This window comes from Loa loa, assembly GCF_000183805.2.
Source record: "Loa loa unplaced genomic scaffold supercont3.254, whole genome shotgun sequence".
Taxonomy (NCBI): domain Eukaryota; kingdom Metazoa; phylum Nematoda; class Chromadorea; order Rhabditida; family Onchocercidae; genus Loa; species Loa loa.
In genome coordinates this window covers 40,618-57,807 of record NW_018108434.1, presented here as the reverse complement: position 1 = coordinate 57,807, position 17,190 = coordinate 40,618, and the positions used below count along the sequence as shown (strand labels likewise).

Sequence of the window (17,190 nt, the reverse complement as noted above, 5' to 3'; positions counted from 1 at the left end):
ACAATTCATACATCATAAGAATCAATCTATCTAAAATCATTATTCACTAACGCTTACAATTCATAGCAAAAACTTCCCATCGCGACTGCAAATCCATTTATGTATTCCTGTCCCTTTAAAGAGGTCAGTTTTAATTACAAATATTGGTGCTATGATAGTCTATAACTGGTTGGCGTGTCTCACTGAAAGTATTAAAATGAATCTAATTCTCTTCACAGATTAAAGTAGAATATCTTCAATTCATATAGACTGCTCATCATTTTGCCGCTTTCTGCATTAGCACGATGCATGTGTTGTTTTGCAGACACTACAAACTACACAATTACTACTCATTGCAGAATTGTGACACAGTTAGAATGAAAACTTAAAACACAATAATGTTTGGCAAACAAAAATTCCAAGTATTTGTGAAGCAAAAGCAAGAAATTTTGACTCATCTTAGAGGGGAAGTCCTTCACGAAATGTAAATACATACAGTGCTAATTTTTGTCAAATACCAATTTAACGATTTCTGATTCATGGCCTATGAAACTGAAAACTGCAGACAATAGCAGCGCTATGACGACGACATTTAATTGTTATATGTAATAGCATGATTTCTTGATTATCAAAATCAATAGGAATATTAAAAGATGATAACATTTGTCCTCTTTTAGCATCCATTACCAATCACTTATTACAACTTGTACTGTTAGCAGTGAAGATGACCAATAATGACAATGACAATGAAGTAGTGATAATAAAATACTGACTTGTCATTCGTTCGAAACTGGCTTACCTGTTACCAGTCATCACTAATTTATACATTTAGATAGTGTTTCTTTCGCAGATTACAAGCATCATGACTATAAAATTAAATTTTCGGATTTTGGTAAACTTGATGATATAGAATGATGAAATAAGATTGACGCAGTACATCATCTATTATTTGGTTAGGTTTTGAGGATTTGTCGTCACAGCCGGCATTAGTTTCGGCTCGCTAATAGCTATATTAATTTAATCTCGGTAGGAGGTACGTAATTGCTATTTTATTTAGTCTTCCTCTCAATTCGGCCCATCTCTCTCTTTGCTGTCCACCAAACCAATTATCATTTACATAAATTTTCAACAAGCGATTTTGTGGAATGATAGGGGACAGTCAGAAATGAAAGATAGATGGCCATTTTCAATCAAGACCATTTTAAAATTTAAAGATTAAGGATTATTCGTTTTCCTCTCTTCTCCATTTCCAATCACCTCTTTGATTTCACAAGTTTCACTATCTCTCAAACCTCAATCCACAATTAACTACTAACTAATCGTAGAAGCAAACTGAAAACTAGTTTTTAAAAATTTCAAAGCATCAATTACAATCCCACTGCCTATTAACCGCACGTGATTGCAAATTACACTTGGTTTTGGGGCACCCTTCATATTATTTCTTTTCCATAACGATCATAAAGCGATATATTTTTTCAGAATAAATTCTTAGAAAAGTAAATTTGGAAAACAATTTCTGGAACTATCTGAAGTGCCTAAGTAATTTGTGGTTCAAAAATTATCCGGAACAAATCCTGCCCAAGTCCATTTGAAAATATTCCCCGCAGTCAATGAAGTTCCAGAACTACCAGTTCTAGTTTATCATAAAATTTCTTCGAACTGCAGAATATTAAATATAATAAATCTATGTAAAACATTAAGTACAAAGATCCGAAGTGGAATAGCACAATGACAACATTGAAATAAAGGTTAGTTCATGAGCAGCAAAATTTTCCTGTGCTGTGGAATTTTTAGAAAAAGTTATACGTAGCAGAATAAATACCAGTAATTCTCCTCTTCTACTTCTAATATTGCTCTAATGTAGAAAACATTTACCGCAACTAGCTTCGAGATTCAAAGTTTCCTGTTCTGTTCCAGTACTTTCCACATTTGGTGGATGTTCCTGCATATGTTCTGCAACTTACACCAAGTATAAAACTGTTTCGGAATCTGGCTACAAGAATTCCCATTATTTAATGGACGAAATGAAGCCTTTTCAATTAGCAAAGGCCATGTGTAGAAAAGAGGGTATTGAGGAGAATCAAGTGGTTTAGTTTAAATCGATCAATTTATATTTTAAATTCAAAGCTTACTGATAGCACCGGAAGTATCGCTTGTCTCAAAAGAACAGTGTCGACATTCGAGAACAGTTTCAGGACTCGGTGACATCGACATCGTTGACGTTGGTGCAGAACTACCGGCCGGAGCGCTTCCAGCCTTACTGGACATTGATGCAAGTTGCGTTATTCGGAGAGAATGTGCACGACTCTCACAATGTTCACGTAGTGCAAACGGACTGAAAAAATATTTTCGAGTTGTCGAATTAGGCATACACTGAATCGTCCAGCAAAAAACTACCTTGAAGTAAAGCACTGTTGTGCTGCAGTGATTTCCATAAAACCGTTTTTTTAAGATTAAAAATGAAGCCGTTTTGAGCAATCGAAGCGAATATCACAAAGATCTTAATTTGATTGGTTTCCAATAAAATCTAAGGTGATCTCCTAACTGTTTATCAGTGGCTCAGGAATTCATATTGAGGGCAATCAAATATATATATATCAATATGATTTGTCCTCTGCGATCAACCTTTTTGGTTAATTGTCACTGTATAGCAAGAAAAGTTTCTTAAATCCTTGAAACAGGAAACAGGGCTCAGCAATTCAAGCTGTATTATTCTATCCCCGAAAAGGATGGCGGTAAATATCGACACAAGCTTCTTCTAATTTATCACATCCTCCTTTTGGGTCTTCTCACCATTCTGAAACTACCATAAAGTCCAAGTTGTCGATATTTAAACGAATATAAAGATGCGCGATAGAAAAACAGAATATGAGCGGATCGACATAAGACACTTGCTTTTCCTGCTGCACATTCAAAAAAGAATCCTTCTATTATTACATTTTTTAGGTCTTCGTTTCCTCCTGTCTTTGCGCTTTTTATCAGCTTTTCCATAGAATGATTCATTATCAAAACATGAAAATGGATCTCAGATCATTTTTCGTTTTTATTATTAGGAAAATAATTTATGCAACATCATGTGTGGAAAGTAAAAAATGGAGAAAAATCAGAATTTTATGGAAATACCATAAAATCCTAAAAAATGCGAATAAGACTGTTCACTCTGACAATGAGGGAGGTCCCGCTGTTATACGAAATTCCGGGAAACCACGTGGTCTCTTATCATGCTAGGGCAGTTTTCTAAGAATGCAGAATACTGCCTCAACATGATAAAGTACCATGAAGAAGAACAGTGACTAAATTTTTGATTCGCAACATCCGATAATAGACTTTTCTGCAGGATATAACAAACAATAGAAAGACGAAGGGATTCCAAAAATAAAGCAAATCATAAAGTAAAAAAAAACTGAGCAAAAATTTACCATGATAAAATTTCCTGACATGCGCGACAACGAACCTGTACAGCACTTTTGGCAGAACTAATCCGACACAGTGCTGACGACGCTGATAATGATATTCCAGCGGTACCACCCTCACGTATATGATTCATCTGGAATAAATAAAAATAATGGATTGATTTCCCATACTTCAACTCCTTTTCCAAGAATGAGAAGTAACTAGACAATGTGTCGAAACCGTATCACTCTCTGGGGAATGAGATCTCCTGATTATGAAAACGGATATGATAGAAGTTAATATTATTTCAAACGATAACAAGTTACTAAGACCAATCAAAAGTTGCTATCGGTAATGAATGGAAGAGATACGTGCTTTATACAGGATCAATTGTACTTCATAAAAATTAGCACATCTCATAGTACTTCTGAGGATGTAACGATACGCGTAACATTACAACTTCTGAACTAAGAATTTTATAAATTAATAAATTGTTGAAAGAGCGATACTGAGAAGGGAGCCACTGTTCAGCCCTCTTGCTCCTCCATCACAAGCCTCTCTCCCACTAATCAATCACAATATTAACAATTACATACAGCATCTATTTAATGCTCCTTTTTTAGGGCAATCAAAATATAACAACTTTAGAAGTACTTTTCCTTTTTCAGTCGAAAAAGGAAATGTTGGGAAGAACGTCCTATGAGCCATGTATGCCATATCATGAAATGAAAAGTACCGAAGATCAAAAAGGTAAGCAATGATGACAGGCTGGTACGTGTGTACATGCATGCCTATCTGTAAAGGCTCCTGGTGTTAGGGTCCGGGTGATGGTAATGAAAGTTTGAAGACAATTCGCTCATTTGAAACCACAAGTGGCCAATCAGCGTTAGCGAAGAGCCACGCCTTTCCAATGGCAAATGAATTAGCCGATGATGATATTAGCACCGCCCATACTTGCCACAGTAATTACTACGACTTTACACACCAATTAATAATGCTATGCTTTACTAATAGCATGCATTGGCGTGTGATACATGCATTGGCATGAAACAAAACAGTGTTGTTGGCATGAAGTGGTACTGTACAAAACTGCACTCTGTACAACTTACTGATAGTCCCATTAATCAGTATTATATTCTTAAATACTCAATTTCATGGCACACCGTGAAAGTCCATCGCGACATTTTATATCAACATTAACTACTCCCCTCTCTTTTTTAAACATCCAAATAGCAATCGATAAATAGCGAGTAATCTATATAAACGAAATGAGAAATCCGTATATGAGGCTAGCCAAAAAGGCATTAGACCGGGACACTGCAACACTGCAAACAGAGCCGATCGCAACAATACCGTTTTCGAATTAAAATTACAAAATTGCTAAAAATTGATCAGGAAGATATCAAATAATAGAGTTTTCTTATCAATGTGCACAGAGAAATCTTAAAATCCAAGTTTTCTACAACATTTTCCCAAGTATGATATTAGAGTCACTCCTTTTTCCTTCCTTTTTGTGATCTGTCTCTCTTCAATAACATTTATAACGCCTAAGACTAACTTGAAACAACAAAAAAACTAATCACATGAAATTCAATAAGATATAACAAATGTTATTTAATCATTAAAATCTGCATTAAAAGAATTAAAGCATTCTGGTCAGTGTCGCTGCTCAATTTGAGATTTACTGTCAGGTTTCAGAGATACAATTCGCTGCTGTGCTGCTGTACATCTTATATCAATCTAACTTATTCACTAAAGCTATCCAAAGGAAAACTTGTCCACGTCACTGAAGAATGGAGTGATACTTGTAGGATGGAATGGTTAATGCTTGCGACACTACATTTTCTGCTCTATAATCTTGAAATCTTCGCTGGTCGAATACTAATACACTTCAAAATAAATGAAAGCAGAAAAGAGCCGTTTGTCTTAAGTAAAGTTCATCATATTTCATGGCATTTAATAGTAACTCATATCACTTCACATAGCAAACACCATGGCGTTCGATAAAACAATGAAAAGAAAAACCCGCGGACGATACACTTTTTGAAGCATTATTTGGTCATCCCTTGAGAGAAAGAGCAGAAGAAATATGAGGACACTAAACTGAAAGAGGACGGTAAGTATGAAACAGGATAATCCTCTTCACCTTCTCGAAATAAACTTCGAAAAGCTCATTAGAAAACGTAGATGGGATCGAGAAGATAGGGAGCTGCAATTAATGCGAAAGCATTAACCCAATAGGAGGACAATAGGAATATTTTCTAGTTAAGGTACTTTGCTGGTAGGTCCTTTCTGTTCGGTAATTACTAACTACTTTTTCCTCCTTCACTTCTTTGCATTATCGATGTGCTGGTGGCAGCGAGCTATTATTTATAGATATGCTTAAGTGAACCACTTTACTACCACTTAATTGCAATTTGATGATGAGAAGTAGAAGTGAGGATGATGGTAGTAGTTGTTGAAAAGGCCTAAGGACAAAAGTCATTCGAATCATATTTGGAGGTAAACATAATTGATGCAAGTCACAAAGATTGAGAAGTAATTAAGTAATGCAGTCAAGTATGTATGAATTGCAGATGAATGAAATTAAAAAAGCTAGGAAGATGGTATATGATTAAGACAAAGAAGCATTCAGGGTCAGTGAAGGGATATGGAGCAAAAACATCGAGATGATTTCAAGCTAACAATTTAAATAACGGTCATAATCTTTCATAAAATCAGATCTGGTTGATAATGCAAACAATCAAGATTGATTTTATCACTGAGATATTTACTGATCTACGAAAAGAGAATCCAAGATTTGCGCTGTACGATCACTCTTACTATTTCTACCAGAAATAGCCTGTCCACCCCTAGAAAAAACGCATGCTACTATAACTAGTCGTAAAAATTATCCCAACAGTATCAACGATAACAGTTATGATGACATTAGTTATGCTAAAATAAAATCTCTAGACAATATTATAATCTATAAACAAGATGAGGAGAGAAGGGAAGTGAAAATAAGTGAAGGATCGTTGTACCAACATCGACTCGCCGAGGACCAATCGGTAGGTATTGTTGTTGCGAAATATTCATTCATCGGCCTGTGTTGGTGGAGCAGCAGGATATTGTATAATTGAAGATAATGCCAACCAGTGTTTTCATGTCACAATCACTCGTTCCCTTCCTTTTAAGTTCCACCTTTTCTCCTACCTTTTTTCTCCAAATAAAGATATTCAAGGATCGAAATGAAAATAAAATGAATTTTTACTTCTAAAATACTTTCTAAATTATTTCAAGTCAACAAATCGAATGTGCCAATGTAGCAATTTAACATATAAGCCAACTCTTCCTCTTGAACTTGCTTTATCCGTCATTTCAACACTGCATCTGCAAAGTTCACCAAGAGTTCATCGTTACAGTACCTGTCCCAGCATTTACCATTCATCACAAAAGGAGACAATTCTCAGCTGACAGAGAATGAAAAAAATAATTTACGCCCATCAACACTAAGGATACAGTGATGAGAGAAGAGGAGAGGAGACAGACAAAGCAATGAAATAGTATTGTAAAGATTAATTATAACATTAGCGGAAGGATGGAGAGATGAGCAGCACAGGACTAGTAATTACCAATGGAGAATTATTTTTGTTGAGAGGAACTTATTTAAGTAATGAAGGAAACTTTAAAAGAAGCGAAGCAGTTAAGCTTTTCTCGCCTTCCGACATTTCAAAAACTACTTGAGGCATACCCCAGTTCTCCTCGTGATTACTGGGCCAATGAAGAGAATGACTACTGGACAGCGACTAGCTTACTTTGCCAATACTTTGCATTGCCAATACTTACTACGATTGCTTTTGTACAACAATTCTACGCTGTTAACCTACAATTGTCAAGTTAAAAGGAGGAGAGCGATGGGCGGGATCGGGCGGGGTAGGATTTCTGAAGGTACGTTCATTCCGTTAACATATGCCTAAATGGTGATAAACGGACAGGATGCTAACGATGGGGCTAGCTAACCAACGAAAAGCACCTTCATCTTCTCTCTCTCTCTTTCAACACCCTTTGATTATCATAAATTGAATGTTACAATATCGCTGCGTTTGGTGATGAGCAATCGAGAGGAAAAAATTTTCGATTCAATAATAGGCCTATTTATCAACAGTAATATCACAGGTACATTTCAATACCTCTAATGAATCTTTTCACTGACACTACACATATTTCGCATCTTTTGATATATAAAAAATCACCCAGATGGTAGTAAAATACGTATTTTTCATCCTTTTATTAGCCGATATCGCCAATAGCCCAATCAATAGAAGAAAAGTATATTGTTGTACAAGTTCAAATTAAACGATGATCATATCAAAATTTCACCATACTAAAATTTCGGGATGTGGCCGCACGACAACGTACCTAATAAGATCCTGTAATTACTCTATCATTTAGCATATTACATCTCTCTGTAATGGGGGTTAGGAAGGGGGGGGGGGGAGGAGATACACGTTTAACTGGATCGTGCGTCGTACACAGATCTGCAAATGGAGATTTAAACTAGTAATATAAGCATATTTTCTTCCATCAATTAGCTGATAAGACTGTGGTGCTCTGATTGCCTAATATTTGGAAGTAAAAATTTTCTCTGGAAGTAATTATAGCTTTACTTCACACTCTTTAACTTCCATCAATGTATTCATTGAAATTTCACCGTACTAAAATCTACAAGTTTCGCCAATGGAACCGTCACCAACTACTTAGTCTGCTTTACTACGGAATAGATCAGTTAGTAGTTCTAAATTATGAAGACTTTTGTCTCAACATCAAATAATGATGGGAACGAATTTTGTTGATGAATAATTTGAAGGTCTTCGGGATGTATATTGTTCAATCTCTGAACCGTCACTGCTCGTGTGTCCTGTAAAGAGTTGTAATTAGGGATGAGGCGAGTAGGTCAATGGCCTGACGAGCTGCCTACCATCACCCATCACCGCATCACGGCCGTAAGCGGTCTGTGAAAATTTTGCACATGAAGGAAACGATGGTAAAGCAGCATATCCTTTCTACACCTGTTTGCCTCTAAATTATTCCTCCACCCTCTTCTCATTTCCTTACTTCTTTCCTCCACCTATAGTTGTGATATTCTGAGGGAAGGAGGAGGAGGAGAAAAGGTCGGATAATGCGTAACAATTGGGGAGATACGAAATGATGGGAAAATGATTCTCAAACACAATGCAGGCATAATTATAGGAACGCAACCTATCGAGGTCATTCATTTGCTACCATTGCAATTGCTACCAATTTTAATTTTAAATGCATAAAAAACTCTGTGGGGAGATTAGGATTACGGCCTCCGACTTTCTAATATCCGGTCCTGCACTTCTGATTCACAACGATTCGAAAGCCTAGACCACTTCCGGCCTCAAATAGATCCTGGTTCTAATTTCGGCGAAACTTTAGTGGACGAATTTATCCAATCTTTTTTCTTTATAAACTCAGATTCCGAAGTTAAACACTTGTTTGATTTATTTTTCACTTTAATAATAATTATTGTTTGGAAAAATGCATATATTTTCGCTGAAAATGTGGAACTTTTTGTAGCCTTCATAACACAAATTTAAAGTGACTGGAAGATTAGATATGTCTTCATGAAAAGGGAAGTATCCCAGCGCACCCAAACTAATCCGTTAGGAAAAAAGTGAATGTTACAAAAACGAACACTGCATAAAATGTGCATTCCACTAAATTAGTGAGTTAGCAGACTAGTTCCGGAATCAGCTACTTTTTTATTTTTTTTATTTGACAGATTTAAAAAAGCTATTTTCACGGGTCAAAAAAAGTTCATTAAATTTCTTTGGATATGAATACTGATTGAAAGCATGAATATCTGAAAGAGTGAGAAAGGTTACAGAATATTTTAAATATTAGGCATTCTCCTATTCATTTAAAGAAAAGATATACGGAGAATGTGCTTAGATTCAAGACTTAGGAATTCAGAGACAGAATTTCAAAAAAAAAAAAAAAAAAAACAAGAAAAACAGAGTTCGAAGACTGCTTCAGAAGACAGCACACTTTAAGTTGATTCGAAAATTCCCTAAACTTGTTTGTTGAAATATTTGTCTTTCCCTCAGCATTTCGAAATTGTGTATTTGGAAATATTACTTAAGTGATTTAGGCCAATCTAGTGTTTACTCTTGATTCATTTTCATGTATTAGTGTTATATAATTTCACACTTAAAGAAATATTCAGTCTTACCTCAAACTTTCAGTCTCTACAAAGTCAGATCGCTTGAAAAATTAAGAGGTCGCTTGTTGAATTAAACTGAAGAGATGAACTGGAAATTGGATTTGTCAAAATGAACTGTACTGAAAAACCTGAATCACTAAATAAAGATATTATAGTCTGTGTCATACTTGATACATCAAAAAAGACACTTGAGGTTGGAGCATAAAGTTGGGCGAGGTTCGAGTTCACAGCTAAAACTTCAGATTCAAGACTTCAGATTTTATTTTAAATGCAGATGACAATAAGCTTTTCGGCTATTTCATTCATCGCAATAGCCGCTCATGCAAAATTGGTAATAATATCAACTATTTTTAATTAATATTTCAGGGAAAAAAGGAACAATTTTAATACAAGATTTTAGACGGCTTCTGTTTCTTTCAAGAAGTTCCTGAATGAGAATTGTTAAAAAAACAAATAGTTATTTCATTCATGGGACATGGAAATCCCAGATCGATAACAATAGTAATGGGTATTGCCGCTATCATTTTACCTCGAGAAAAGTGAGATTACATAACCAGTACCGAAAGAAATGACATTGTTTAATTGCGAGAAAGAAATTACGGAATTTCTAAGGATGCAGAACTTCCAAGGACATTATAATTTTAAAAAACTGCTAAAAATTCGATAATATCTATGGAACTGTAATAATTTTCAAGAGAACGAAATTGAATAATGGGAAAAGGAAGTATTCTTATCACATAAGAAATGATTTCATTGCAATGAGAGGAATAGTTGCAGCTTTCTTTTGTAATTACTTCTTAATACGAATATAGAAAAGTGGATGGGATATATGAAGAGAAATAACCGTCCAAATTGTTGCTCACAGTATGTTTATTGAATAGAATAATAGGACATATCTTGGTATCACAATCATATTCAGTCATTTCTCAACTCGCTATCTAGGAAATATTTGCTATTCATCAACTATTCCATAAGTACCCCCTAAAAAGTAATGATAGGTAGACGTTGATGGCAGATGATGAGTGAGAATGCTTGCTGGTACATTTCAAAATGTTAAGAAATGCTCCTGTCGACTGAAGTAGAACTTGAGGTACATTGTGTACAGGTATATACTATCTCTCCATCTGTCCATTTCTCTCTCTCCCTCTTTCTTTTGTGAAAAAGGTGTGAAAATGAATGAATATTTGTGTACGTTTCCCGTCCGCTTGTATATATGTAAATATATGAATATATATACACACATGTGTGTGTGTATCTATGTGTATGTATGTGTGTGTATGTGTGTATATGTGCATGTATGTGTGTGTATATATGTATATGTATTGTATGTGTGTGTTATATGTCTATCTGGCCGTATTTTACTGCCTGCAGTGTTCGGTTCTCGAAAGGTGTTTGCGGCAGAAAACAATGGCACAGAATGGTGATTGGCATTGTGGAAGGAAGGCTGTGGTGAGTGATGATGAGAGAAAGATGCCAAATGAAAAGACTGAGTGAAGACAGGTATGTAATGAGTTGAGAAGAGGAAAGGTTAACAGGTTAACTTCTTGCAACTCTAATAATGGATATTCGTAACTGAATAGCAAGCTTTGTGAAGTATAGTGAAACAAGAAGAGATACGTATTTAGAAGTCAAGTAGATAGCTCACTTAATTGGAACGAATGAATGAATGGTATGATATGAAAAGAGTATAAGCGAAGATGAGGAGAATATGAAATTTGACAATCCTCAATTAAAACAGGTTAATTTGCTTGTATATTTCTGTGTATTTTCATATTCGTTCACCTGTTAGTGTGTGTCTTTCGCAAATTCACAACTGCTTGGTATTAGATAACTTAAATGGAAATTGATAGAGTCAAGGAATTTTTTTTTCTCGAATTTTAATTTCAATCCTGAATACGTGTGGTAAACACACATTTTGTGCTTGTGACCGTGTGTACCAGGAAATACAACCGTGATTGTTATGATAACAATAATAATAACAATGAAAATGGCAATGGTTAATGGTAATGACAATTACAACAACAATAATGACGATTTGTTATGTCAATATTTTAAAGCGATATTTTAATGTTAAATGAAATGTGCACACAAGACGCGCTACCTCATTCATTACTATTTCTTCCTTCCCACCGGGGGTAAAATCTTGGGAGTTCTTGGAAGCTCTCATCGGACAAAGATATGTTGGATATGTCAAAGTCGATCCGATCATAGTCTAATGTTTGTAAGAGAGGGTATTGATACATTCTTTCAAAAGAAACCGTGATTCCCGAAGGATAAAAGCTAGTCAATTTCAACAAACTTTTCCGCTGCAGTCGATTTGATGTTGTTATTTTGTAGAAAACCAACCAGATTCAGCAAGACTTTTTCGACTATCATTGTAGAATTCTTTCGGGGATCAAGCACTTAATTAAAGCCGGTATGTCTAACACCACAGGAAGTTCAGGCACTGGGTGGCCGGAAAACATCCCGTGTCTATTTGAAAGTCTAGAAAATCATTTGGCAATTACTGCTAATATAATCTGAAAAAATCCTCGAAATTTCTTAGACCTTACCAAAATGAACTTCTAACAGACATGATAGCCTATACGTCTGATTTGGAAAACAAACCAAAGCAAAAAAAAAATAGCAAATCTAAATGCAATTCTGACAATTTGGAGCCGTTTCATAAAATGACCTTCTTTAAAATGCTGAAATTTTTGGTTGGAAAATATGAGAATACGAGAGGAAAGTACTATATATCAAAGAAGAAATCGCGATTTTTGGCATAAATTAAGCATCTATAGTTGTTCAAAAATTATCGCCCAGTTTAATTCCATTTATTTCATCTTTTCTCCTTATACAAGATGGAATTTTGTAGCATGAATATAACGCTAAATAAATTTCCCATCAGTTATTGGCCACTGAATTGTCTTTTTTGTAAATATATTTCCCATATGAAGTTAAAAAAAGTTTTGGCTCTTCTTTCTTTTTTTTCTCCACTCTAACACTCGCTTTCAACTCGTTCATTCGTTTTTCTTTTTACTTGTGCCATCACTCTTAATTCATCTCTTGCATTAGCCTACTTTGGAAGTATATTTATTCTACACCATTAATATCTTCGATATAATCTTACCTGATTCTTGTAATTTTGGGAGTAGCAGTAGTAAGAAGTTGAACAGGACAAGATATACTGGATAACAAAATACAATCAAGGCCACAAAGGTAAGAACCATTGGTAGCCTAGTCAACGAAATGATTAAATGGAATCTGTTTTAGGTTGGCGTCTACCCGATAGGGAACCAAACTGCAGATCAGCAAGATGTGGGAGCGCTACCAGTTCTGGTAATATCTCAACTTATTCAATGAATGAAAAGGCAATATTTTACCTACGCTGTTGTAAGCAGCAACTATTGACTTATGGCTCTGTACTTGTACACTTTCCGGTTACTGATTGCCGATTATATATTAACTACTTTATGGAACTAACTTCGAATTATAATTCACTTACCATCTGTGTTCGCTGCACATGCTTATCAGTCCTTGTATGCAGCTGGAAATTTGCCTTCAGGCTAGTACTATACGGACATAGGTTACAATGATAAACACCATGTATCACAGAGATATCTCCAATCACCGGATGACTTCGGTCTTTCTCTTAAAAAAAAATAGTTTCTTTTACTTTTTTAAAAGGATTATTTGTTTGTTTTCAGTTCTTAATACAAAGAATATTGATATAAACGACGCAGATGTCGGAATTGGGTGAATTTCATAAAACACTTCCCATTATTCATAAAATTTATAAACAAATTTAGGTTACTGCTTCCATTCACTTAATATCTCAGAGGAAATTGATGTTCTAGACATGCTTTAACCCATATTTCTGGATTTTTTTTTGTAGTTTTATGAAAATTTCAGGGAACAATTTCGACACCAAGGTTGGGACAATTCTGCTACTTACCGATATGTTCGATCATTTTGGAAATATTATCAGTCGAATACGTAGAGCAAATCATGCATTGGAGTAAATTCTCGGTATTCAAATCACCACTTGAAATTGCTATTGTATTACCTAAAGCATGAGTTATGTTTTTTTCCTTTTTTTTTGGCAAGCAATTTGGAAGATAATAGAAATTTGTAAAGAGTGGTAATGGTTAAAAAACATCACGTAGTTCATGTCATTGTTCCTGGGCAAATATGGATCGAAAATCAGATTTGAATTTTAACTAATACCTGGAAATATTTTCAAGTACCTATTATGTCTATTTTGTTACGGATAATGGAAATTTTGGAACTGTAAAGACAAGAATTGGACATAAGCTCAAACTCAGTAATTAAGATAAATAAGTACCTGACCTGTAATTGTAGGTGGCATTTCTTGAACTGCATGCAAGTGCTTATCACTTTGCATATGTATGCTCAAATTACCCTTCGTTGTAGTACTATATTTGCATATTTCGCAACGATATGGTTTGTAGCCGCATGAATAGCTTTCACCACGGGCCAGTCGAGGATGCGGTCGATTATGCAAGCAGAAAATGCATTTTACCTTAAAATATATTATGAGACTGTTTATTAAGGATCGTGATAATTATTTGAAATTTAATTAGGAGGTTTTTGACATGAATCAACCGTGGTATAACGTGTTACTGCATTACTTTGCTTACCTAATGAGTACAATAATAATTACTGATTAAAATTTATACCAAGATATCGTAAGAATAGGGGTCCAGTTTAGGATATGGCATGGGGGAACTTATAATTAGATAGGTATATCAAACCTCATGACCCGCATGTTTTTCCTTCATATGAATTTCTAATGTTTCTTGATATTTGTAATGCCAGTTGCATTTTGGACATTTGAGTGTCTTAGAACTGTTCCGAGCTGTTAGTGTTGTAGCTGAAAACACCGACAGAGATGACGAAGAGCTGGGCATGCCTTCTGAAAAATAATCGTAAATTACCGATTCGCAAATTGCGATCAGCACAAATGAAGGTTAGCTGTAACTAACACCAGCGATTTTAATGATCGCAATAATTATCAGAAAAAAGGCTGAAAACCAGCGGTCTGGACGAAGTTGAATACCGCAGTGATGACCAAGAGTGGAAGTAAAACTTAGGGTCACAAATCTAGGAGATTATAATTATATAGCAAGAGACACTACTCTAGAGAGAATTGATTGCGTTCTGAAAGACTAGTTCAAAAAATATGTAGATTCGGATGGTAGTTGAAAACCGATTTCTTAATAAATGCATTGCAGCGAAGCCCTTCATTAAGATTTTCAAGACTCAGAGATGATTATCTATTTTGAGATTTTTTACCATAGAAATTTCAAAACCTTTGGTACAGCCTTTCCGAAGTAGAGAAAATTAAAATTGCTTTTAACTTGAACCAAGTAGCAGTAGAAAATATAAACGCTATAGGAATATATATTTATTACAACATGAAAATATGTAATGAGTCTTATATTTCAATTAAGCCGTAAATTAAGTCATCTCATTGTCTAATCTCTGCGTCTTCTCATCATCTCCCTCGGAAAGGGAACAGTTCTTCACGGCATCTACGCCAAATTCCTCTACATAACCTAAATCCTTATGACTAAAAGTTCTTAGTTTTCATCTTTATCTGAATTTATCCATGATTATGATGTTTAACGTCACTCAACACCCCTCCCCCCCCCCCCTGCTTTCAACATCTTTTGATCCTTCAGAACTTCTCTTAAAATCGATCACTGGAATCCTCTATCACATACATCAGTGATACATTTCATTCGTGAATTCAAGTTAACTTCTGCTCATATTTCCGATATTTTTGTAACCGCACCGCTATATCTCCTTGATGGACAATGGACACGCTTAGTGATTTATGGATATCACGAGTGAAATTCATATCTCAAAACATTGTTAGATGCATAAAAGATTAGTACAGACCGATCAAATCAAATTTGATGACTGCCAAATCACACTGTTTCAAAATACTCCACAGAGCTAGTAAAGATCCAAGAAAAAATTTTGCTAGAATTAGAGGTAGCACATACCGGTTGTGTTAGTTGACACCAGCCCTTGGGTAGAACCGTTCATCAAATTCATCGGAACACGTTGTAAAATCCTGTTCGTCGTGAAATCAGTATCCGTTGACAGAATCATCGTCCGTTGCAAAAGACGATTCATGTCCATGATTCCACTATTACCGTCAGGTCTTAGCTTCGTCCCGAAACCACAAAATACTGTATTTGAGGACGGTAACGAATCACTGGTGCTGCAAATTATGCAAATTTTCAGGAAATAATTTGAATGAAAGTTTCAATATTTGCATAATTAGTAATTAATGGCGTCTTGGTTTTGAAAAAGAGTTAGGAAACATACATGGAGTGAGAAAAACGAAACACAGAATGGGAGATTTGCCGCTGGGATACAGTGATGGAAAGATAGGGTCAAGTTTGAAGAAGAATAGGACTAGTGTGAATGGGAAGAAATATATTTAGGCACTTGTATGTCCTATCGTCCGGAATAACATCTATTACTCTTTTAAAACTTAAAATTGTAATAAAGTTTTAGATTTGATGGAAAGAAATTATGCAGCAAAGGAGAAATGAACGGAAAAGCTAAGCTGTTGCTAAAAATGTTAATCTATTTAGTGTTTTGAGTTCCTTTTTTAGAAGAAATAATGAATTACATGAACTTCTCACTGATCACTACACCTACCTAGTAAGTTGTGTAACTCATCTTCCAGAAGTGACTTCACTACGTTGGACAAAATCGTATTATGGATTGAAATGCCAACGTTGAAAGTGACGTCTTTCAAAATGGATAGAAATCGCGCAGAAGAGGAAAGAAATAAAGTGATATTTTTTGTTTATCAAATATCCCATTTATAAAAAAAACACAGAAATTACAAGAAGTTCGTTCTGCGCAGTTAGCTATTTTCATTAACCTCTTAACCTCGCTTAGCTTTTCCAGTCAACCTTTTAAGCTCGTGACCATCTTCTCAATCATCTCACCCAACTTTATTCTACTCCTTCCACGCAGAATAAACAAGTATTTTATACACTGTTAAAAATAAACCGTTCAATAGGTTTCAAACCGATTGAGTATGTTTGGTTCTCTTCAAACTCAGCAATCACTTTGGAAGAACATTTCCGCTCTGCTGGAGTTGTTCCAATATGACCAAAACATCCTTCCAAAAGCACCTGAAACTTTACATTTCCATTTTTTGCTTGTAATTGTGCTTTGAGACTTATCTGGAATACAGTACATAATGGATTGGATTCTTCACTACTCCTTCGCAAATGAATCATCTGAAGTGATCTAACTTGATTTAAACCATTAAAAGTCTATTTTGCGGATATGAGAATCGAATCATGGAACTCTTTTAGAAAGTTCAAAAAAGCGGTGATATGTTATGGGAAGAAAATTTGCAATACACAACTAATGGAAGATGAAATAAGATTCGAAAAGTGACTGTTTGAAGTTTGTGTTGAACTATTTTTGTTTATTTGGTCTTAATTTTTTTCAAATGGTAATAGAATATGCAAATTGAAAGAGAAGAAGACTGAAAAGGATGCAAAATGAATGTGGCTGTCATGCCCAATCAGTACCATTGCAATAGTGCT

The 17,190-nt window shown here is 35.1% G+C and overlaps 1 protein-coding gene across 1 annotated transcript; it reads right to left on the bottom strand.

Moving 5' to 3' along the window:
- Nucleotides 1-1,834: 1,834 nt before the first annotated feature.
- On the bottom strand, nucleotides 1,835-16,875 carry LOAG_18302 (zinc finger homeodomain 4; the record flags this gene model as incomplete). Its single annotated transcript, XM_020450964.1, has 9 exons — nucleotides 1,835-1,932; nucleotides 2,112-2,314; nucleotides 3,399-3,526; nucleotides 13,089-13,234; nucleotides 13,539-13,649; nucleotides 13,934-14,126; nucleotides 14,359-14,519; nucleotides 15,616-15,836; nucleotides 16,643-16,875. The coding sequence occupies 9 exons, from the start codon at nucleotides 16,873-16,875 to the stop codon at nucleotides 1,835-1,837; spliced, it is 1,494 nt and encodes a 497-aa protein (XP_020305299.1).
- Nucleotides 16,876-17,190: the final 315 nt, after the last annotated feature.